At 37.2% G+C, this 23,825-nt stretch overlaps 1 protein-coding gene across 7 annotated transcripts in view; it reads left to right on the top strand.

Moving 5' to 3' along the window:
* MTFR1 (mitochondrial fission regulator 1) overlaps window positions 1-23,825 on the top strand; it is a 52,661-nt gene that overhangs the window by 16,709 nt on the left and 12,127 nt on the right. For 4 of the 7 annotated variants that reach the window (XM_062188423.1, XM_062188425.1, XM_062188424.1 and 1 more), the window contains exons 2-5: window positions 5,188-5,330; window positions 11,756-11,854; window positions 13,865-14,038; window positions 22,627-22,739. In XM_062188423.1, the coding sequence (XP_062044407.1) occupies window positions 5,265-5,330; window positions 11,756-11,854; window positions 13,865-14,038; window positions 22,627-22,739 (452 nt within the window). In that variant the 5' untranslated portion in view covers window positions 5,188-5,264. Of the gene's footprint in view, window positions 1-5,165; window positions 5,331-6,161; window positions 6,231-11,755; window positions 11,855-13,864; window positions 14,039-22,626; window positions 22,740-23,825 lie in introns of those variants that run through there. The other 3 variants (XM_062188426.1, XM_062188428.1, XM_062188429.1) reach the window with 3 other exon arrangements.

The raw sequence follows: 23,825 nt of genomic DNA, 5'->3' as shown, positions 1-23,825 counted from the left end.
ACTGTATCCATAGGGGCTGGCATTGTGTATTGGGTAAAGCCACCACTGGCATTCCATGTGGGCACGGTTCATGTCCCAGCTGTGCCACTTAACCAGCTCTCTATTAACCATCTGGGCAGGCAGTAGAAGATCCCTCAAATCCTTGGGCCCCTGCCACCTACTTGGGAGATCTAGAAGAAGCTCCTGGCTTCTGGTTATGGATAGGTCCAGCTCTGGTTGTTAGGACCATTTAGGGAGTGAACCAGCACATAGAAGATCTCTCTCTCTGTCTCTTCTCTCCCTCTGTAATTCTGCCTTTCAAATAAACAAATTTAAAAAAAAAGTGTGTGTGTGTGTGTGTGTGTGTGAACTATCATCTGGCATTGTATAAATTGTGTGTATATATTTATATGAGCTATGATTTGACATTGTATAAATGTGTGTATATGGCCTATGATCTGTGTATTCAAGAAAATACTCAAAAGAGATTAGTGTATATGTATATTTTGCTATTCTGTGTGGAGGACTTATCTTAGCACATTTACTTGTTATAGCCAAAACCTGAAAACAATCCAAATGACCACAGACATTAAAATGAGCAGATAATTTGTGCTATGGTAATACAATCAAATACTACAAAGCTACTTAAAAAGAACTGTAATTCATAACCATCATAAATGACTTTAACAGACAATGTTTGATAGAAATCAAGACACAAAATAGTACCTGTAGCAGGCAAAGCTAGTATGTGGTTGTAAAAGTTAAAATCATGGTTAGATAGGAAAGTTATAGATAGTGAATGAGTAGAGGCCCAAGGGAGCCTATGGGATTCTAGAATTGTTTTATATCAGTTTGGATGGTGTTACTGTATGTGAAATTTCGTAGAGGTGGACAATTGAAATTAGTGCACTTTTCTGTATAAGTTGTATCTCCCAAAAAAGTGATAGGTGTTCAGTTGACCACATAAAATCATCATTTCCCCCTGCTGAGTTTTTGCCAGATTCCAGCTTTGACATGTTTGCTGTTATGAACATTGAGTAAATACTAGTATACATTCCTCCCAGTGCTTTTCACTCTACTATATATTTTCATCTAGATACACATTTGTCATCTTAGACTCCTCTTCATTAAAGAGCTGTACTCCCCAACATTTTTTTTCTCCTAAACAAGCAAACAAAAAACCCCTTTATTTAAGGACTACAAACCTCATGCATTTCATAAGTGCAACTTTAGGAATATAGTGATTCTTCACACCATACCCACCCTCCCACCCTCACTCCTCCTCCTCCTTCCCAACATTTCTTTATCTGGCATAATCTCTGCTTGAATTGTTGGAGTCATTTGATTTTTTTTTTTTTTTTTTTTGACAGGCAGAGTGGACAGTGAGAGAGAGACAGAGAGAAAGGTCTTCCTTTGCCCTTGGTTCACACTCCAATGGCCACCACGGCTGCCGTGCTGCAGCCGGCGTACCGCGCCAATAGAAGACAGGAGCCAGGTGCTTCTCCTGGTCTCCCATGGGGTGCAGGGCCCAAGCACTTGGGCCATCCTCCACTGCCTTCCCAGGCCACAGCAGAGAGCTGGACTGGAAGAGGGGCTACCGGGACAGAATCCGGTGCCCCGACCGGTACTAGAACCCGGTGTGCCAGTGCTGCAGGCGGAGGATTAGCCTAGTGAGCTGCAGCGCCGGCCGGAGTCATTTGATTTCCTCATTTGTTCCTCTAGTTAGCCACTTAGCAAGTCTAGTTTTTATTTTGGTAATGTCTTAAATCCATCTCTTCTTGTCCATTCCAGCTAATATCAACCTACTTTTTATTTTAAGGATTTTGCTAATATGGCATATGTATTATATATGTAAATTCTGAAAATTAACTTGTTCATACTCACCAATTGGTAGGTGACACACGGGTATAACCGAAGTCCTGAGCCTTAGCACTTTGCTTTGAGAATGTAAACTGGAAAATTGAGTAGTATCACAACATGAAAAATAGCCAACAGACTTTCAAATAGGTTCCCCAAGCCACTGCTTCTCTTTTGGGGATAGTATGATATAGTGGATAAGAGGGCAGACTTTTATCTAAGTATCTACCTAAGTTGATTTTAACTTCACCTCTTACAAGCTTGTGACCCTTGGTCAAGTTACATGAACTAAACTTCAGTTTGCCCCTCTACAACTAATTGTGATAATTAAATTGATTTTATATCTAATGACTTACGCATTAAATTATGGATTCAACAAAATGCAGTGCTCATAGTACCTGGCGCATACTAAGTGTTCAGTTAAGTTAGCCCTTGTTATTATTGTATAGCTTATTGGTGGTTGGACATTTTTAACTAGGGACTCTTGTTTGGAACATCAATAAATAAACAATCTAAAAGCATTATTCAGTTGATTTAGATAAATATCACTTACTTATAAAGATGATCCATGAAACCTATTAGTGTAGTAGAACTTTTCCAATATGTAGAAATTTAGGGAACAGGCGTTTAGTCTAGTTGTTAAGCTGCCTCTATCCCAGCTCTGCTCCCAAGTCCAGCTCCCTGCTAATGGCTACTCCAGGAGGCAGCAGTTTGGTCCTATATTGAGTTAAACTTTTCTGTCCAATTTAAAAACTCAAGCAATTTGGTCCCTACCACTCGTGTGGTAGACCTGGATTAAGTTTCTGGCTCTTGATTTAGGCCTGGCACAGTCCTGGCTGTTTGGAGGCATTTGGGGAGTGAACCAGTTGGTAGGAGGTATTTTCTATGTGTTTCTCTGTCTCCCTGTTTCTCTTTCCTTCTCCCCCCTCAAAAAAAACAAAACAAAACAAAACAAAAAAAAACAAAGATGTAGAGTGTATTAAAATATGTACTAGTTTTACAGTTTTTCAAAGGATCAAAAGTGGTATTTAAACTTTGGTGAATTCAGACTTTATGAAATAACTGTCCTATATTGAGTTAAACTTTTCTGTCCAATTTAAAATCTTATTTAATCTGATCCCTGTTTCTTTTCCTTTTTTCTCCAATATAAGCTTTTAGCTCAGATTCTCATATAAGCTCACATCCTACATTCATTCCTATCTTAATGATTTCTCTGTTGCTGTTCATTTTTACCAATATTATCATTCTTCTTTCCACTGTTTGTCATTAGAGCCCAGCTCTTCCATTCATTTTTACCCAATATTTGGCATATTTCTGGCAACTTTTTTCGCTATTCTCTGTAATTATCTGTAAAGTTCTTCTCAAAATGTAGACCACAAACTACTTCTGGTCTAGAGTGAGCTTACATCAAAATGTAAATCAACTGTATCACAAAGCACACTGCAATGTTCAGCTGTTTATTGTTTTTGTTTCTGTTAAAGTAAGAGTTCCTAAATGAGGAAGCAGCACATTGATTTACATTCTGGTGCAAACTCCTTACCTCATTGGGTATGAACACTTTTCAGTGAATTCATCTGTACCATGCGAGTACCATTTTAGTTTTATCAGAATATTAGGGTGAGATGAGTTGCAGGGGCTATGTTGCTAGTGAGTATAGAAGAACTTGTCATATAATTTCAATCTTCTTGCATCTGAATTCCTACTCCATGTTTCTGGAATTTATTTCTTAATGATCTTTGGGAAACAATCTGGTTGTTCAGCCGCATGCTGACCCCCTTGCCCTGTGGTTTTTTTTTTGAGATTTATTTGTTTATTTGAAAGGCAGAGTGACAGAGAGGAGAGACACAGATAGAGATCGTCCATTTGCTGGTTCAGCTGCCTAATGGCCTCAAAGGCAGGGACCTAGAACTCCGCTTGGGTCTCCCACATGGGTGGCAGGGGCCCAAGTACTTGGACCATCTTCTGCTGCTTTTCCAGGGATATTAGTAGGGAGCTTCTGACCTCTCTTTTGCTAGTACATGTGAACTTTATACTTGACCAAGCAGGTGCCCCAGTAGTAACAGCAACTTGGGAGCTGGTGACATGAAAAGAAGGAACTGTGTATATTCTGTCCACTGTGGCAATAGCAGATGCCATGGTGTCTTCAGGACCAGTTCTTCAGTTTTGAACATCTTGCCTGGCTGTATCCTATAAGTTGAGTTTTCTGAAGATTACCATGTATCAGGTATCTTTTCATAAGTGTGTTCTACTTAAATTAACCGCAATAGGTGTTTGTTGCATCCAGCTAAAATCCCTAAGTGGAAAAATACTTTTAAAAAATCTTGTAAGTGGGCCGGTGCTGTGGTGCAGCAGGTTAAAGTCCTGGCAGTAGAAGATGGCCCAAGTTCTTGGGCCCCTGCACCTACAAGGAAGTCTCGAAGCTCCTGGCTTTGAATCGGCGCAGCTCCAGCCATTGCGGCCAATTGGGGAGTGAACCAGCGGGTGGAAGTCCTCTCTCTCTGTCTTTTCCTCTCTCTGTAACTCTGTCTTTCAAATTAATAAAACTTTAAAAAAAAAAAAAAAATCTTGTAGGGGCTGGCACTGTGGCATAGCAGGTAAAGCTGCTGCCTGCAGTACCGGCATCCCATATGAGCTCTGGGTCAAGTTCCAGCTGCTCCATTTCCAATCCAGCTCTCTGCTGTGGCCTGGGAAAGCAGTGGAAGATGGCCCAAGTGTTTGGGCCCCTGCACCCACGTGGGAGACCCTGAGGAAGCTCTTGGCTCTTGGCTTTGAATCAGCGTAGCTCTGGCTGTTGTGGTCAATTGGAGAGTGAACCAGCAGATGGAAGACCTCTGTCTTTCTCTGCCTCTCCTTCTCTCTGTGTAACTCTGACTTTCAAATAAATTGTTAAAAAAAAATCTTGTAAGGGCTGGTGCTGTGGTGCTGGCATCCCATGTGGGCACCAGTTCATGTCCTGGCTGCTCCGCTTCTGATCCAGCTCCCTGCTAATCAGCCTGGGAAAGCAGCAGAAGATGACCTAAGTCCTTGGGCCCCTACACCCACATGGGAGACTTGGATGAAGCTCCTGTCTTCTGGTTTTGATCTGACCCAGTGAAAGCTATTACAGCCACTTGGGGAGTGAACCAGCAGATGAAAGATCTTTCTCTGACTCACCCTTTCAAATAAATAAATCTTTATAAAAGAAAAAGTCTTGTACTAATACAGTTACTTTAAGCAAGCTGATCACAAGGAAGTTGTACTTTCTCTTAATTTATTCACAGAGTTTTAAAATGTTTTAGGTTTACTTTGTGAGACATGTTAGTAAAGATTTTAAATAATAATTATTTTAGTATTTGCATTTTAAATTTTCAGTGTGCTTTATGGACCATGTGCTGCTATGTATGCCTGAAACACTTGAAATGCAAATTCGGGGAGACTTTGCCATCTAAATGCTTGGCTGGATTAACCGCCTGATTAGGATGGTTTTTCAACAAGTTGGAGTAAGCATGCAATCGGTGAGTACTTAAAATTCATTTTTAAAATCCAGACATTTATTTCAAGATTTTTTTTCTGAGAAAATTAAATGTATCTGTATATGACAAACATTTTGAATTCAATGTATTTATGTACTATTTGACTTCCTTAGTATTTAAGCTGCAGGAGTGTATCATTTCCCAGTATCCTAAGGAAAGAATTACTTTTCTGTGTTATGTTGAAAACTTAGAAATATTCACATGACCTTTAAAAGCAATACATTCATTAGTGAGGAAAAGGTTTATATATGGAGAGAAATCATTGAATAAAATGATTACGCTTGACAACTTTGAACTTTGTAGAACTATGATCACTCAGTTGTTCAGAAGGTAAGTGAGGTAATTTTGATCTTGACATTTTTTGAAGTCTGACACACAAACTTTGTTCAGGTCTAAGGGAAAATTACCAGAGCAGTTGGACTAAGCTCATTTTGTAGAATAATTTTTTTCATTTTCGAACAAATGCTTTGATGTTTTGTGACATGGAACTCAGCTTTATTTATTAAAGATATAGGCAGGTTATATAATTTGAAAATGGTATGCTTTTTTTTTTTTTTTTTTAAAGATTTATTTCTTTATTTGAAAGCCAGTTACACATAGAAAGAGAGGCAGAGAGAGAGAAAGAGAGGTCCTCCATCCGCTGTTTCAATCCCCAATTGGCCACAATGGCTGGAGCTGTGCTGATCCGAAGCCAGGAGCTTCCTCTGGGTCTCCCTTGCAGATGCAGGAGCTCAAGAACTTGGGCCATCTTCTACTGCTTTCCCAGGCCATAGCAGAGAGCTGGATCAGAAGCGGAGCAGCCAGGACTTGAACTGGTGCCCATATGGGATGCAAGCACTGCAGGTGGCAGCTTTACCCTCTGTGCCACAGAGCCAGCCCCTGGTATGCTTTTTAATGCACTATTTTCATATTTTAAAAACTTGCTAGGGTTGACATTGTGGTGTATTGGGTAAAGTCACCACTTACTATGCTGGTTCAAATCCCAGCTGCTCTACTTCTGATGCAGCTCCCTGCTAATGTGCCTGAGAAAGCAATGGAAGATTGACCCAAGTGCTTGGGCCCTTGCACCCACATGGGAGACCTGGAAGAAGCTCTTGGCTTTGGCCTGGCCCACCCCTGGCCATTACAGTCATTTGGGGAGTAAACCAGTGAATGGAAGACCTCTCTGTGTTTCCCCCTTTCTCTTTCTCTGTAGCTCTGCCTTTCAAATACATGAAATAAATCTTTAAAAAGTAATTGTGTCTGACCACTAAGGTTGTGGTCAGAGAGCAGAGAGCCAAAAAAAATTACCTCTGTTTATTGCTGCATCGTTTTGAAATTATAGCTTTAGGATAAAGAATTTGAAAATTACTTGTAAAGTTAGTGGTGTTTTCATCTTTCTCAGAAGTGTATTCCTATGTTTTGAATTTATTATAGTTAAATCATGTTTCTCTTGTTACTTACTACCACTTGGCTACATGGGGTAGATTAATATTTTAGTACTAACAGAAGAATTTTTACTCTTTGCTTCCAGAAAGAAAGGAAGCTTCTGTTATTTATGATGTCCCAAAAGCAAATTTTATGGTATCTATTTATTTGTAATTGTAATAAGAAGATAGTGGCAAGATTGTGGGTCCTGAATTTAACCCTAGATCTGAAATTTGTTTCTGCCAGTTATGAGTTTACTCACCAAAAAGTAAGGTTAAGAAGTGCTATTACAGCAGAGTTAGCCTGTGGATTAAATGACAGTAGATATAAAGCACCCAATACAGTAGCTTGCATATAGCATAGGTTCCTTCAGGATGGCTAGTTTCTTATATGCCACCCTAAATTAAGCTAATGTAGACTAGCTTAATGAGGCCAAAGTACAGAATTCTGATTCGTGCACACATAACTGACTCTGATTCTTAACATTTTATTTAGCTTGTTCATTTGTTTAGCTTTTTGTTCATTTTAAGTTGTAAAATGTGTGTGTCATTCATCAGAGAATGGACCAGGTAAAATATGATTTGATTTTCTCATTAATATTGTAAACACAATTTAGGGTTCTTCCTACTGATAGCAGATGAGCGAGATTTTTTTTTTTATGTATTGAGACTATCATATAATCATCAAGTTTAATCAGTTAGCTAGAAATCTACATAAAATTGACTTCTACAACTGATCTTATGGTAGTTTCTAATGTTTTTAGCTTGCTGCCTAAGACTAAAAATACAAAGGTATAGTGAATGAAGATTTTTATTTTCTGAAAACAAAAGAAACTTTCTTAGCTCCACCTTTCAGTAATTAACATATATTTTCCCCAAGGATTTCATGTACAAATATATTTGAGATTGTTCTTGAAAGTTTTGCAAAAGCAGGAACTTGTCTTCATTCTTTATCTGATTTTTTTTTTTTGAAATGGTGCAAGCTTTTAGGTCAGGATTTTGTTTTTGCCATTAGGACAGCCAGTGATGATTAATGTTTGTATTTTTGTTTATTCAACCTGTACTATCATAATGGGCATCCCTGATGGGCTTACTTTGTGCCCAGTGTTTTTACACATTGTGAACTACCCTCTTTACAAATGGGAAACTTGAGGTTTAGAGTGTTAACTACCTCAACCAAAGTTGCCTGACAATATTAGAGCTACAATATGAAACCAGCAATAATTCCCAGATTCTTCCTCATTTTTGTCTGTTTTGCTGCCTCTTACTATGGAAGGGGGAAAAGATTATTAATGTTATTAAAGACATATGATAAATACCTTAACTCATTTATTGTTCAAAGGCATATGAAATGGATATAGTTCCCATTTTGTAGATAAGAAAACAGAATAGTCAGTAATTTGCTAGTGTTACAAAGGCAGTAAATTGGCAGAACCTGCTTTGAAAGGCCTGTGCTGCCATGATTGTTTTCACTTCACTGTCTTCTGTATTGCCTCAACATTTGTTTGAGTTTAAAACCATACAGAAGTTTTTTTTGCTCAATCTATTATATTTCTATCCCTCAGTAAAAATGTTTTTAAATTAGAGAAAGTAAAAATAGGTGTGAAGTTAAAATGATTCTGATTAATTTCAGTATTTTATGTTGGAAAAAAAGTTTAGCAAATACCAATTTGTTTTAACAATATAGTAATAAATTAAGAATTAGACCCCTGTTTCTCTTTGTGCTTTAGAGGGGGAATGAGATGGGGCGGGGAGCTTAGCAAGGAAGAAGAGAACTGAGAGAAGTCTTAGTCTTCAGTTAGGGATTTTGAAATTATTATAGAGGTTCATCTTCCAATATCCAACCCCACTTCCTCCAGACATGTATTATAAATTTGATTAATGACATGAGCCTTCTTTCCTGAAAAATATATGTAACCTAATTTTGCATGTTAATTTCAGAGATATGTAAACCCATGGACTAATATCACATAGTTTTTCTTGAGAAAAATACATTTACTTAGAATTAAATTTGTAGTTTTTCCTGTTAAATAGGTCTGAAATAATTATATAGATTAATATATAACAAACGAGTTACCACATAAAACTTGAGTGCAGCCATTACGGATGAGACAGATGACAGCTTCAGATTTCAGCCTCACATGTCAACACTTCTACAATAGCATTTCACAATGTTAAACAAGAACAAATTGCTTTCCTGTTGTCATCCTTCTCTTTGCTGTCATCACTTTCAAACACTGTTGTAAAATGTTATGGACTGCCATTACTAGACATAGGCGTGTACAACACACACACACACACACAAACTCATTAGATTGTTCATAAAGAGTTCTTACAGATAAATTGTAATTTTTCTGTTATTTCCTAAATCTATTGAATTGTCTTATTTCTTAATGAAACTACCTTATCTAGTAATGATGGTTTTATCTCTGCTTTCTCTCTTACATTTAAAGAAATATTAATGATAGTTTATCGTTAGAGGAAGTGTTTTCCAAATCAGTATATTAACAAGACAGTTCAACCCCAAGTTAGGGTAGGAGATGCACTTGGGTCATACAGCCTCCCATTGCACAGATGGTGACTTTTCAGTACCATCTGCTCACTGTTTCTTCACAGCCATTTACAATTTCTCCCCCTCCGAGAGGGCTGAATAGAAAAAACTGGTAAAACCTAGTTTTAGAGTTCCTGGAAGTTAACTGCTCTTTCCCCTTGCTTTTTCCTACCATCCAGTAAAGGTTTTGAAGGTTATAAATATTCTGTCGTTCACTTAAACAGACCCTTGTTTCATATTTCTTGGTGCTGAGTACTAAGCAGTTCACAAGTAACAAAAAACAAGATTGTTAGTCTACTGCGTATGCTTGAAAAAAATAATCACATAAAGCAATCTGTTCTTTTCCTTCCTTTAAATTTGTAGGAGAAACCTAAGTAGTCTGCTTATTCCTTTTAATTAAAAGCTGAATCATTGGCCACTTCTCTTGTAGAAGGCACCTGGTATTCATTCCTTCTGATATTAAACAGATGGAAAGATAATAGTTGAAAATTAGCCCTGCAGCATGCATAGTGAGAATTGTTCAAAGCTGGCAGAAACATTAGTTCCTGACCTTGACAAATCCTCTCTCAATTTTTCTTTGTGAGCTTCTTGTCCTTTTCATCTCTGGTAAGAACTTTGCATACTGGAAGGGAAGAAGATTCACTTTAGACTATGTAATTGTCACCTTGTGATGCACAAAAAGCATTCTATTTTTCTTTAAACGATCAGGACTATTAAAAATGTGTAAGGTAAAGAGTTTGCTGGAAATTGTTTTAAGTTATTTGCTCTTGCTCTTTTTGTTGGCAAGGCAGGTTGAATGTTTACTTTGTAGCACCATTAAGCTTCCCATTTGCCTCTAGTTATTTTTCCTTCTCTTCATTTTCATGTGTTATTAAGACTGTTAGTGTGATAGATAATGCTATGTAGGATCACTGATTTGAATATTTTGCTCTAAACTTCAGAGTAAGTTTGCCTCTTTGTGTAATATTCACATTTTAATATTGATACCTTTCAGTCTTCCTGTTGAATGATTTTCCAGTCTGTAGCATCTTTTTAAATGATACTCAAAACAAGCGTTAGAGTGTTTGTTGGTTATCATAGCCAGCGTAGATTATAGTACTAAGTAAGAGGCAGTGAACCCTTGAACATACGTGATAAAAATTATATAAGTCTGAGGCAAATGCTCAGGTATTTTATATACTTAGTGAATCTCACTGTGACTCACTGATCCCTAAATAGATTTGGTTGCTAAAGATTTAAGAAATTATATTTTCCTGTGTTCATTTTGTAAGTTGTATGCACATTTAGAATGGTTTAAAAGGTCTAGTTTAGGTTAGATTTTAGAAACATGGCTGTTTACAATGACCAGTTGCTTGGTAATACTGTTTATAATAGCATAATTTTTAATGGTATAATTTTATTTTTTAAATTAGAGTGGCTGTGGAGTGAACTTAAAATGGTGACTGTGTTCATTGCTCAGACTCCATTCTCTTAGTACTATTTATTTAGTCTTTAGAATATCATTAAATGGTGAGGTTTGATGGATTCAGTATTATAGTCATTTTCACTTTTTCCTTTTAAAATAGCTTTTAATAGCTTGCTACCTTTCTTTACCTCTTCTGTCCAGGCTTTCAAGTGTAGCACTCAGATGGATAGTTTTCTCTTTAAGGAAAGATCATATACTTGGGAGAAATTTCAAGGTACAATATGTAATGCCTTAACAATCTACATGTGTGTTTTTTGTTTGCTTTTTGGCTTTGGGCATTTGTTTTTGTTTCTACTTCAAGCATAGCATACTGTTCTATGTGTATTATGATGTCATCTGAGAGACTGCTCATTAGGGCCACCACTAGCCCATTTAGTTAGGTTTGTGCAGATTAGGAAAAGGCACCTTTCCTCTGGGGACAAAGCATCCCAAGAAGATGCAGTGCTTGGTGAGCAGAGTGACTAGATTTCAGCCCCTGCTTCCCCCTAGCCAGGCACTGTTACACAGCAAATGATATGGTGCAACTGTGTGACCCAGATTCAGATTCTGAACTTTGTTTTCAGTTGAATTTGTTTTGAAAAGTCCATTATAGTAAAAGTAGCTTATATGTTTAAAGAAAGTGTAACAGTATGTGTATTAAAACTCTATAAAGATATAACAGAAGAGGTATAAGGGTATTTCCTTTGGAGAGTCATGTGAAAACCTGATGCAAATAGTTTTTACTCCAAATACAGATTTATTTTAAAATTTCTATGTGTTCTCGTGTTTTGTATGTAATGCCTTACTTTAACGTTTATTGCTAAATAACTAGCTATCTACTCATATATTCGCTAATTTTGAATTGAGAACTACTAGCATATTTCCCAAAACATGTATAGCATTCTGATCCCATAAGTAATGCTAGCATGCCATGCAGTTATTTGTCCAGCGCTTTCTATTAACTGTAGGTCTTATAATTAAGCTTTTGCTTTTTCTGCTTCCTCAGGTACTTTGGTCTGGAAAGCCTTATGGTTCATCTCGAAGTATCGTAAGGAAGATTGGTACTAATTTATCTCTGATTCAGTGCCCAAGAGTTCAGTTTCAGGTACTGTATTTTATATAGTTTATAAATTTTTGTATTAATATATGCATTATGATATAAATGGGCAAGATGATTTTAAAAGTATTTGTTTTTGAATCCTTTTCTTTATTGATGCCAACTATCAATAAAAGAGGATTAAAGTCTTTCTAATTTTAGTTCATCTGTGAAGTGATTATCCAAGATCTTTAAGACATTTATCCTTTTTAAGAATGCATATGAAGATTCAGAGGCATGTAATAAGCCAAGCAGTTAATTCCCAAGTGACCTCACAACATGGGCTTGTGTACATATATACATGCTTGAGGTGCTTGAGCTACCACCATTTTTTCCTTTAGTTTTAGACTTTTTGCACAGCCACTCTGATGCCTTTGTTTGTTGATGTCTTTGAAAATGCATATAAATCGTTTTCTGCACCACTGGTTTCAATCTCAGCATTTATTGTAAAATGCATTGTTTTGGCAATGACAGTGTCAGGACAAAGACGTAATTGTAGTTCTCTGAATAAGATGATAGTCTCTGAATTAGGAGTACTTTTGTTTTTTAATAGAAAACTTTTATTTAATAAATATAAATTTTAAAAGTACAACTTTTGGATTATAGCGGTTCTTCCCCCTATAGCCACCCTCCTATCTGCAAACCATCCCATCTCCTACTCCCTCTCCCATCCCATTCTTCATTAAGAATAATTTTAATTATCTTTATACACAGAAGATCAACTCTGTACTAAATAAAGATTTCAGTAGTTTGCACCCACACAGACACACAAAGTATAAAGTAGTGTTTGAAGATTAGTTTTACTATTAATTTGCATAGTAAAACACATTAAGGACAGAGGTCCTACATGAAGAGCAAGTGCACAGTGACTCCTGTTGTTGATTTAACAATTGACACTCTTATTTATGATGTCAGTAATCATCCAAGGCTCTTGTATGAGCTGCCAAGGTTATGGAAGCCTCTTGAGTTCACAAATTCCGACCTTATTTAGACAAGGCCATAATCAAAGTGGAAGTTCTCTCCTCCCTTCAGAGAGAAAGGTACCTCCTTCTTTGATGTCCCTTCTTTGAGGAGTACTTTTGAGCACTCAAACTTAGTATTCTTCTCCAGTGCCAAATCAGGAGCAAGTCTACTCTTTGTTTGGAATTAGTATTTGCTTTGATTTGCATGTGTTTTGTTTTGTTTTTAAGATCTATTTACTTATTTGAAAGTCAGGGTTAGAGAGGAAGAAAGAGAGAGACTTTCCATCTGCTGGTTCACTCAACCAGATGGCTGCCACAGTCAAAAGTGGGCCAGGCTGAAGCCAGGGCTTCATCCAGGTCTTCAACATGGGGGGCCGGGACCCAAACACATGGGCCATCTTTCTCTGCTTTTGCCAACCCGTACGCAGGAATCTGGGTCAGAAGTGGAACTGCCAGAATAGGAACCAGCACCCATGTGGGATGCTGGCATCACAGGCAGCAGCTTTACCAACTATGCTACAACGCTGGACCCTTGATTTGCATTTTTGTTTATTATTATTATTATTGTTGTTGTGTTAGACATAGATAACTTTGTTCTTATTTTTCGGTGATTCTCTGATAATCAAGATAAAATATTTTAATATTTAATAATGTAAATCTAACATACCTCTATCAGTTTTAAATAATAGATTAGCATGTGGAGATGTGAAGCTGTATTTAACTTAGCATTTAGAAGCTCAAATATGCCCACCCCTGCGTGCTTATTTGATATCATGTCATAAATTATCCTCTTGGTTTGTGAGGGTAGCAATCCATTTCTAAGTAAGTAGTAGAAATTGTTTATTCAGATTGACTAACTAGGGTGTTTATTGCTGTTCATAATCCCACTTGCCAATTGTTAGCTAAACCTTTATGTATCATTGTAGAAATTGACAGATTTGAAATTTCTAAGAAGTAATTTTTATCAAACTATAGCTTTAAAAAAATCAAAATAAGCAAATCTGGGGTTGGTGCTTTGGTGCAGTGGGTTAAGCTGCCATCTGTGGTGTTGGTTCAGGTCCAACCTGCTCTGCCTCCAATCCAGCTCCCTACTAATGTGCCTGGCAAAGCAGCAGAGGATGGCCCAAGTCCTGGGGCCCCTGCATCCATGTTGGAGACCTTGAAGAAGTTCCTGGCTTCGGTGTGGCCCTGCCTTGGCTGTTTTGGCCATTTGAGAAGTGAACTAGTAGATGTAAGATCTCTCTGTCTCTCTCCTCTCTCTCTCAAACTCTGACTTTCAAACAAATAAGTAAATCTTTGGAGAAAGATTTATATGACTCTTAAGTAAAATTTATATGACTCTCAAAATTTCTGAAAATTCTGTCCATTTAGATATAAATTACTGTTTGTTTTGTCATTTCCTTCAAATAACTGTTATCAACTCTTTCTGATAGCTTAGTTCCATTAAAATTTTCTTTGTCAGTCCTACTAGTTGTAGAACTTGCTTTTGCATTTGTGTTCATGTAGTTAGAGACATCTAAAAGGACATGAAAATACCTAGCATTTTTCTGAAAGCAACCCAAATCTGCCTTGATAGTCACAGGGGTGAAATATTAGAGCTAAATACATTTACTTGGTTCAATTCTCTTGTTCATTGTTGTTATCAGTCACTGAAAAAGGTATGATCAGAAAAAGAGTACTGGGTTTAGTACAAGAATTGCCTTTGAAAACAGATGGATTAACTTAAGGAAACTAGTCAGGTAAGAAAAATATTGGTGACCTACTGGAGAATAGTAGAAGACAGAAGCCATTTGTTTATAGTGAGATTTTTATTCCTCAGCACATTGAGTATTGAAATTCAACATCATTGTTAAAGTATTTTGTTTGCTACTTTAGCTAGATGTCTTATCTGTTACTCCTCTCTATTTTTTCTTTTCAGAAATATAGAAAAAAGTAGTCTTCAGAAATACAGAGGATGCTGGTTTTTTTTTTTTTTTAATTTATTCATTCATTTATTTATTTGAAAGAAACTGATAGGGAAAGAGAGAGATCTTCCTTGTGCTGGTTAATGTCCCAAATGCCCACAATAGCCAGGGGTGGACCAGGCTAAATCCAGGAGCCGGGAACTCCATATGAGTCTTCCATGTGGGTGGCAGGGACCTGAGTATTTGTGCCGTCATCCACTGTCTTCCCTGGACACATTAGCAGAAAGCTGGATGGGAGGTAGAAGAGCTAGGACTGAAACCAACCTTCCCATATGGGATGCAAGTGTTGCAAGTGGCAACTTAACCTGCTGTAGAACAGTACCTGCCCCAAGGATGCAGTTCAGTGAAATTGAAAATGCATTTTTGCTACTTTTCTAGCTGCTTTGGGGGCTGATTGAGATGGGATAGTGTATCTGGACTGTCTTGGAGTCCAAAATGGGTAAATAGTGTTAAGAAATTCTGGGACTGGGGAACCACTATGGGACCCAAAGAGAGTTGTAATCATTTTAATAAGGCATACGCAGGTCACAATGACACAATACTTATATCTCTTGAAATGTTACATTGTACCCCATAAATATGTACAGTTAATATGTGTCAATTAAAGTAAGAAATTTAATTTTTAAAAATATCTTGCCTCCAAATGAAATTGAGAATAGGACATTTATGGAATCAATTTAGAAGTAGGACTTAGGTAGCCACTTCTTTATTGTCCAAGGTGATATCTGTGTCTTTTGGAGGGTTGTTCTGATCCTCCTTTTTCTTTATTTCCTCTACTATTGATGTTCACTTCCATTTCTTTCCTGGTACCCAACAGCTCAGCTCTGTCACTCTCAAAACAGCTTCCCCTCTGCAATCTTAAACCTCAGTGTGTTCCTTCTAGGTTATAGCTCTTTTTCTCTGTACCAGCTGACCTATATATCTTTGATTAAGTAAAAATCCTGTATAAATGCTAGGCAAGATGGGCACATTACTTTGTGTTTGTTGAGCATTTAATGATATAAATGTTTAAAGTTTCAAGTATAATGGCTCACATAGTGAGTGCTCTATAAATGTTTAGCTAACAGTGGTGATTTTGTTGATACTGTTATTTCTGCCTTAACAGTTGCAGACCAAATTATCCTGTTTGTTTTTCTAACTTAACTCCCCAATTTTACAGATTGGATCGCTGTATATTTATAGGATCACAAAGCAGAACACAGACCAACACATTTAGTTATACCTTCATCTAGTTAATGAGCACAGTGACCACTGTACTGAGAATAAAATGAGATAATAAATGTTAAAGCCTACGAAAATTACTCAATGTTTCTTTGCTATGTAATTTGAAAACTGAAGACCTGCCTGTAACCTTACAGATTTTATTGGTTTCCCAAGTACTTCATTTAGTGAACACTAGCAATGAGTTGGCTGCTTTACACTCAAAACAGGGTGTTGAGACCCTTTATTTTTTATTTTTTTAATTTTATTTATTTGAAAGTCAGAGTTACACAGAGAGGAGAGGCAGAGAGAGAGAGAGAGAGAGAGAAAGGCCTTCCGTCTGATGGTTCAATCCCCAGTTGGCCGCAACGGCTGGAGCTGTGCTGATCTGAAGCCAGGAGCCAGGAGATTCCTCCGGGTCTCCCATGCAGGTGTAGGGGCCCAAGGACTTGGGCCATCTTCTGCTTTCCCAGGCCATGGCAGAGAGCTGGATGGAAAATGGATCAGTGGGGTCTCAAAACTGGCGACCATATGGGATGCTGGTGCTTCAGGCCAGGGCATTAACCCGCTGGCCAGCTCCTGCCCCATAGACCCTTTATGTTTACTTTTGTTGAAGAAAAATAACTTTCTCTAGCCCTTTTATAACCTTTCTTTTTTGCTTCCCCTTTTATACCTTTCACATGTACATTTCAGCCTTGGGTCACAACTACACACTTTTGGCCTTAAGCATTTTGTGTGACCTCTGTAATTCGCTGGGAGGTGGGACCCCAGATAAAGGCTAACTTGCACAGGCCATTCTTTGTCTACTAGTTCTTATTCCAGATTCTTGACACCAAAAGAAAATTTCAGTGATGAAGAGACTTGCAAAAGCCTTGTGGAGGATACTGGAAGAAATAGAGTGCAGAGAGTCTGATTTACAAATTCTCAAAACGAGATATATATTTAGATCATCAGGAGCTTTAAAAAAATACTATGCTAGGGTCTTATCCTCCAGTGTGGCTCTGTGTGCTCTCTCCTTTGCAAAGTTTTTGGTTTTTGTTTTTTTGTTTTGTTTTTTGTTTTTTTTTTTTTAAAAAAACAGGTCCCATTCAACACCTACTAAATCTAAATTTTATACAAAGAGCTGGCTCTGCCAGGAATTGAGGAGAGGCCTGGAGGTTGGGGAAGTGTTGCAGAGAGAACAGCAGGTGCAGAGGTCCTAAGGCAAAGGTCCTAAGGCAAGATTGACCTGTCCTTTGAGGAATAGAGAAAAGGCCACTCTGTCAGGAACTAGTGAAATGAGAAACTAGTGTGGTATAATGATCATTGATGTCCAAACCAATTGAAGCTAAATGTCAGGAGTAGTGTTAAAAATAACTGTTCAACTGACCTTGTTTTCAGTCACCATTTGAAAATCTGGGATATACTAGCTCGGTATGTCATCTGTATGTGAAATCTATTGTTTGGTGTTTCTAGCTGTAAAATGGCCTGTAATGATAATTGAATCCAGCTATGATTACTAAATTTTATAACTTTAGCTTTGTGAAATAATAGTTTGAATACTAACTTATGTGACAGATGTTTGTGGCCATTTTATTCATCCTCAGTAACTGAATTCCTTTTTTTTTTTTTAAGATTTATTTATTTATTTGAAGGCAGAGTTACAGATAGAGGCAGAGAGAAAGAGAGAGTGAGATAGTCCATCTGCTGGTTCACTCCGCAAATGGCCCACAATGACCAGAGTGGAACCGATCAATGCCAGGAACCAGGAACTCCATCCAGGTCTCCCACATGGATGCAGGGGCCCAAGCACTTCTGCCATCTTCCGCTGCTTTCCCAGGTGCATTAGCAGGGAGCTAGATAGGAAGTGAAACAGCTGGGACTTGAACCGGAGCCCATGTGGGATGCTGGGGTAGTAGGCAGCAGCTTTACCCACTATGCCACAGCACCCGCCTTCTAATTCCTTGACTTATTTCTCCCTGGGGATACTGTTACTGACCCTCTAAGGTTATTTGCAGAGACGAGCACACACATTTTCTTCCCTGTTGTCTCTGGTTCCTTACCTTTCCCTTTCTATCCCCTTCCCTGCCCCTGCTCCATTCTAGTTGTGTCGTGGATAGAAACTTTTAATAAATGCTGAATTGTTAAAAGGGACCGTTCAGGAGATCTGTTGTTCCAACATGATCACTACAGTTAATAACAATGTATTTGTATTTTGAAAATTATTAAAAAAATAGATTTTAAGTGTTCTCACCAGGAAAAATAAAATAAGCGTGTGAGGTAATACACATGCAAGTGAGCTGGATTGAGCCATTCCACAGTGTATACATAATTCAGAACAACAAGTTGTACACAATAAATATGTACAAGCTGTTTAGCAACTTAAAGATAAATTCTTAACAAAGTGACCACATCATTCAGAAACATTAGTGGCTGCATTTGGGAATGGTGTTCTTTACACAGGCATACCGCCTGGCCAGTTGGTGTCACTGTATGTCATCGTACTAAAATATAGAAATTCTACTTTAGTTTTTCTTACAGTAGTAGAAGTTGGTAGACAAAGAGGAATAGTTAATTGCTAGGTAGGTAAAAAGCTAGATATTACTGTTTTACTGTGTTGCTTTTAAAAATGTTTCATATTTGAGTATAAAATTATAAAATAGACCAAGTTTATTTACTGTTTTATCTTCTTGGCAGAGAATCCAACTAACTAGTAACTGTGTGTTTATTTTATGAAAAGTTACATTGGGACTTTATTATAAATACTTCAACTGTTACACATTTGTATTTTACTTCTGTGTATTTTATTAAATGAGTCAGTTTCCTTGGTATGGTTTTATATTACCAGAATATTTTAAATATTAATTATTAGTAAGATTAGTAAGATTTCTAAAATATAATAGAATTTAGGGTAATTTAAATTTTTTCTAATGTTAAAGTTAATATTGAAAGATGTGAAAATACAAAGCTACTACTGAATTTTTGTGTTGAATGAAATGTGATTTAAAAATTTCTCTCTTCACTGTTTCTTTCCTACTAGCAATAGCTATGATAGGACAGGACCTTGCTGGGAACCTTCAGTAAGTTGTCCTTTTCTTTCCCAGAGCTGCCATCAGTCATCCATGCATGTCAGTAGTGCTGTCTAAATCGTACTGTTGAGAACAACTTGTCCTTAGTCCTCTGTGCCAGTGCTGACTTTGCCTTGGCTTGTATTTTGCTAAGTGGATTGTGCTGGAAATTGTCCTTCCCATTTCATGCTTATGTCACTCAGTGAATGTTCTCCTCAGCAATACTAAATGGGGTGTAAAAAAATTATTTTTTAGTTTTTTCTTGTAAATGAGCTGGACTTAAATGTCAAAACTACTCTGTTTGGATGCAGGATGTCAAGTAGAAATGATACAGACAGATCTTGACAGCATCATTAACATTTTTATCTGGGGGGGGTGGCACATGTTACGAACATGGATTATTTCTAAGCATAACTAACGCTTAACTAAGATTAAAAGCCAAATTCATGGGGTAGGTATGTTTTTGTTTTTTAAACATTTATTTATTTATTTGAAAGAGTTAGAAAGGCAGATCTTCTGTCTGCTGGTTCACTCCCCAAATGGCCACAGTGGCCAGGGCAAAGCCAAGAGACCAGGAACTTCTTCCAGGTCTCCCATGTGGGTAGCAGGGGCCCAAGCACTTGGACCATCTTCTACTGCTTTGCCCAGACCATTAGCAGGGAGCTGGATCAAAAGTAGAGGCAGCAGGGACACGAAATGGTGCCGTTATGGCATGTCAGCATTACAGGCAATGGCTTTATCTACTACACCATAATGCTGACTCCATAGTTATGTTTTGCTTTTGCTATATTAAAGTTTGTACAAGAAACAGCGTTTCATTTTAATGTATGAACTATTTACAAATGTGAAATTGAGATATACTGATCCTTAGTTATCCTTGAAAATGGGTTCTATATCTTTGAAAATGTATTCTTAGAAAAATAGTACTTCACTTCTCTTTATAAATATTTTGGAAGAGTAGTTTTTATAATTTTTATGGGAAAATAAGGAGTCAATGTAAAAATCAGATTTTGTCTGATTTTTTTGAAAGATTTATTTGAAAGAGTTACAGAGAGAGGTTGAAACAGAGAGAGAGGGAGGTCTTCTATCTGCTGGTTCACTCCCTAAATGGCCACAGTGGCTTCTTCCAGGTCTCTCATGCGCGTGCAAGGGCCCAAACACTTGGGCCATCTTCCACTGCTTTCCCAGGTCATTGCAGAGAGCTGGATAGAAAGTGGAGTAGCCAGGACACGAACTGGCACCCACAGGGGATGCTGGCGCTACAGGTGCCATTGCACCAGCCCACTTACAGATTCTTGAGATCAGATGTAATGCCCATTACATTATTTAAATTATATAAGATGCCTATTTGCTGAATATCTGGAAAGTCAGTTGTTTGGATAATTTTCTGAAATACATAGGGGAAAGTATAAAAACCTTGCTTTTTGGGACCAGTGCTATGGTGTAGTAGGCTAAGCCTCCACCTGCGGCTCCAGAATCCCCTATGGGCACCAGTTCCCAGGCTGCTACAGCCTGGAAAAGCAGTACAAGATGGCTCAAGTGCTTGGGCCCCTGAAGTCCCCATGGGAGGCCCAGAAGAAGCTCCTAGCTTCAGATCAGCCCAGCCCTGGCATTGCATTTGCACATTTGGGGTGTGAATCAGCAGATGAAAGACCTTTCTGTCTTTATCTCTCAAATCAAATAAATAAAATGTATATTTAAAAAACTTGTTTTTGATCCTTTTTTGCTCATGTATCTTGAGAGTATACTTACTGAAAATCCTGTTTTTTCCCTCTTTGACTACAAATTACTTCATTATGTGCAAAACATAGTATTTTGAGTTTTTCATCTTAATTCCATTATTATGTCTCAGTTTTTGCCTGGTAGTTAAATACTTATATCTCACTTCTTTTTCCGCTTGCGTGTCCATCTGTCTTCCCTAGAGGCCATAATTTGAGGCATTTTATTATTAAAATGTCATTATTAGTTCTACTTTATTGTTAATGTTAAGTAATTATGATAACAAAATGAGTGTACCTGCTAACAGTAGATATGTTTGGTTCAATTTTTATTCCTAATATTAAAGATAATTTAAACTTAGCATATGTTGTTTTTATTTGTTTGATGGGTATTAACTTCAAAAAGCCTGACCTGACAGAAAGTATTAAGAAGACTTGAACAGTGCAGAAACTGTAGTCGCACCTTCCTTATAAACATACTAAGTAAATTTTTTTGGCCTTTTACTTTTCTTTTTTCCCCCAGTGTAAAATTGTGAATTGATTTTCTTTTTCACTTAAGGCTCATTATAACTTTTAGAAAGTATTAATTTGATAACTGTATTTTAAAGCTGTTTTACTTATTTCATATTTCTTTTTTGAACTTTGTTATACGAGTTTCAAATATTTCATATATACAGATTTAGGAACATAATGCTGCTGCCCCCTCCCCCCACCTCCCCATGCTCCAACCTTTCCATTCCCTCCCTCTTACATTCCCAATCTTAATTGTTACCAAGATCTATTTTCAGTATACTTAATGATCCTATAGTTATCCCTACTCTAAGTAAAAGAGTTCAACAAATAGTAAGAAGAGAAAAAGAAAAACTTTTTCACTGGCATTCTGATTCTGAGGTTATACATGCAATAAAACCAGTTAACTCTTTCAAATTATTTTTCCATTTTTTTCCTCAGGTTATGCATAATTTTTTTGTATTTATTTCAAAATATTCTTTCTCTTCATCCATGTATTTATCCATTTGATAGAATTCTTTTACTATTTGTATTTTTTATTCGTCAATATTAAGCTAAAATTTAAGAAATTTTCAAAAACATTTTCAACAGTATAATAACAGATATACTTTTATGTATATGATGTTATCACAACATAGCTATATCATAGTCGTTTAAAAATATTCCTGGTTTTAACAAATTGGTCATTTGTTCCTTCTTATACTTTCTTGCCCCCTCCTTTTTTTCCTTGCTTTTGTTTTTTAGAGACATTTATTTATTTGAAAGGCAGTGTTAGAGAAGGACAGAGAATCTTCCATCTGCTTATTTAGTCCCCAAATAGCCACAACAGTCAGACTGTGCCAGGCTGAAGGCAGGAGTCAAAAGCTTCATCTGGGTCTCCCACGTGGGTGCAGGGGCCCAAGGACTTGGGGCTATCCTCTGCTGCTTACCCAGGCGCAGTAGCAGGGAGCTGGATCAGAAGTGGAGCAGCACAGGACTTGAACTGGTGCCCAAATAGGATGCTGGAGCTACAGGCTGGCTTTAATTGGCTGTGCCATAGCACCAGCCCTTCTTTCTTTAAAAAATCTAAATTACTCTCCAGAACAAAGTAGTTTCTAATGCTTAGATTGAAAAATTTTTCTAAGATAGAATTTTCTTTTTTCAGGTAACTAGCAAAGTAAAAAATTGAATACAGGTAAATTATCTTTGAGAGATAGTCATACATTATTAGGCAACAGTGTGATAATGACTAAGGATTTCATTCACAGAGGTTAATGGAAGTGTTAGAAACCACCATGTGTTTGTAACACCAAAGCTGATGATTTTCATTTAGGTGAGTAAAAAGATTTACACCATTATTTTTGTGTGAGATAAAGAACTTTTCCTATTTATAACTTACAGCTCACCAGCAATGCAGCAGAATGGAGCCCCAACCCAGGAGAGGATACAGTGCCATCTTTGGCTGATGTTGGATGGGTAGTCAAAGAAGAAGGAGAATGTTCAACAAGACTAAGGTTGGTTTGGAAGGCTGTCAGAACTGAAATGCACTATATTTTAAAGGATGATATGTTTGTAGTATTTTCTTTAAATAACCTAATTTGATTTCTAGTGACTAACCCAGTTCTTTTCCTTCAGCAGCCATCTCTTCTGTTCATTTTTAAGACTGGACTATTTATAAAGTTCCTAGAGACATGTAATTATGTGATAAACCCTATGAACCACAGGAGTTTTTGCCTTTTAGAGGTTTACATTCTACTATGAGTGACCAAAAAGAACTATTACAAGTATGTTTAGATAAGAACGGTAATTACACATGAGGGTAGAGAGATCAGTCTGGATTATAGTAGGGAATTTGTGTAATTGGAAATTGTTTCATAATTATGAGTCAAGATGAATTGTGATTGAAGGGAACAATGTGTGGATTATAAAGTTGCTTGCTTTTATTTGAAAAAGCCTGAAAAAAAGGTTGACTATGCACTCAATCTAATAGAAAGTTATTCCACATACTTATATACTCCTCACTTTTATCAGGCATCAACTATGTAGAGATAAAATAAGATACAGTTCTCGCATTCAAGGAATACTTAGTGCTGGAAGAGAAAAGAAATCAATATAATACTATAAAATGTAGTGATTACAAAAGTCCACCATATTCTCAAAGGAGGGTATGACAGAGCTGTTTGGTAAGGGGTCAGTAGGAGCCAAGCAACTGGGAAAACTGTGTTCCAGGAAGAGGGAAGAACTTCTTTAAAGGTGCAGTCAGCAGAAAATGTGGCATGTTTGGGAAATACCAAATGTTCCGGTGAGCCTAGAGAAGGGTAAGCTGTATAAGATAAGCATGAAAAGTGGGTAGAGATTCAAGGTTATACATGTTATACTAAAAATGTTAGACTTTTTCCTGCAAGCAGTATGGGATCGTGGAAGAAATTTAATCACTGTAGTCATGCAATCAGGTTTGTGTTTTATTCAAATTAACCTGTAAACATGAAGAATAAAAGACCGGGAGTTAGACCACCTAATAGATAGATGATCAGATTGTGACTAAATTAGGAAATTGGCAGAAGAAGGTCAAAGCCAAGAGAGAATCAGAGAAATTAAAA

The sequence above is a fragment of the Lepus europaeus genome, chromosome 4 (genome assembly GCF_033115175.1).
Source record: "Lepus europaeus isolate LE1 chromosome 4, mLepTim1.pri, whole genome shotgun sequence".
NCBI classification, from domain to species: Eukaryota; Metazoa; Chordata; class Mammalia; order Lagomorpha; family Leporidae; genus Lepus; species Lepus europaeus.
Note: the sequence above shows the minus strand (reverse complement) of the source record. Positions and strands in the feature narration are given on the sequence as shown.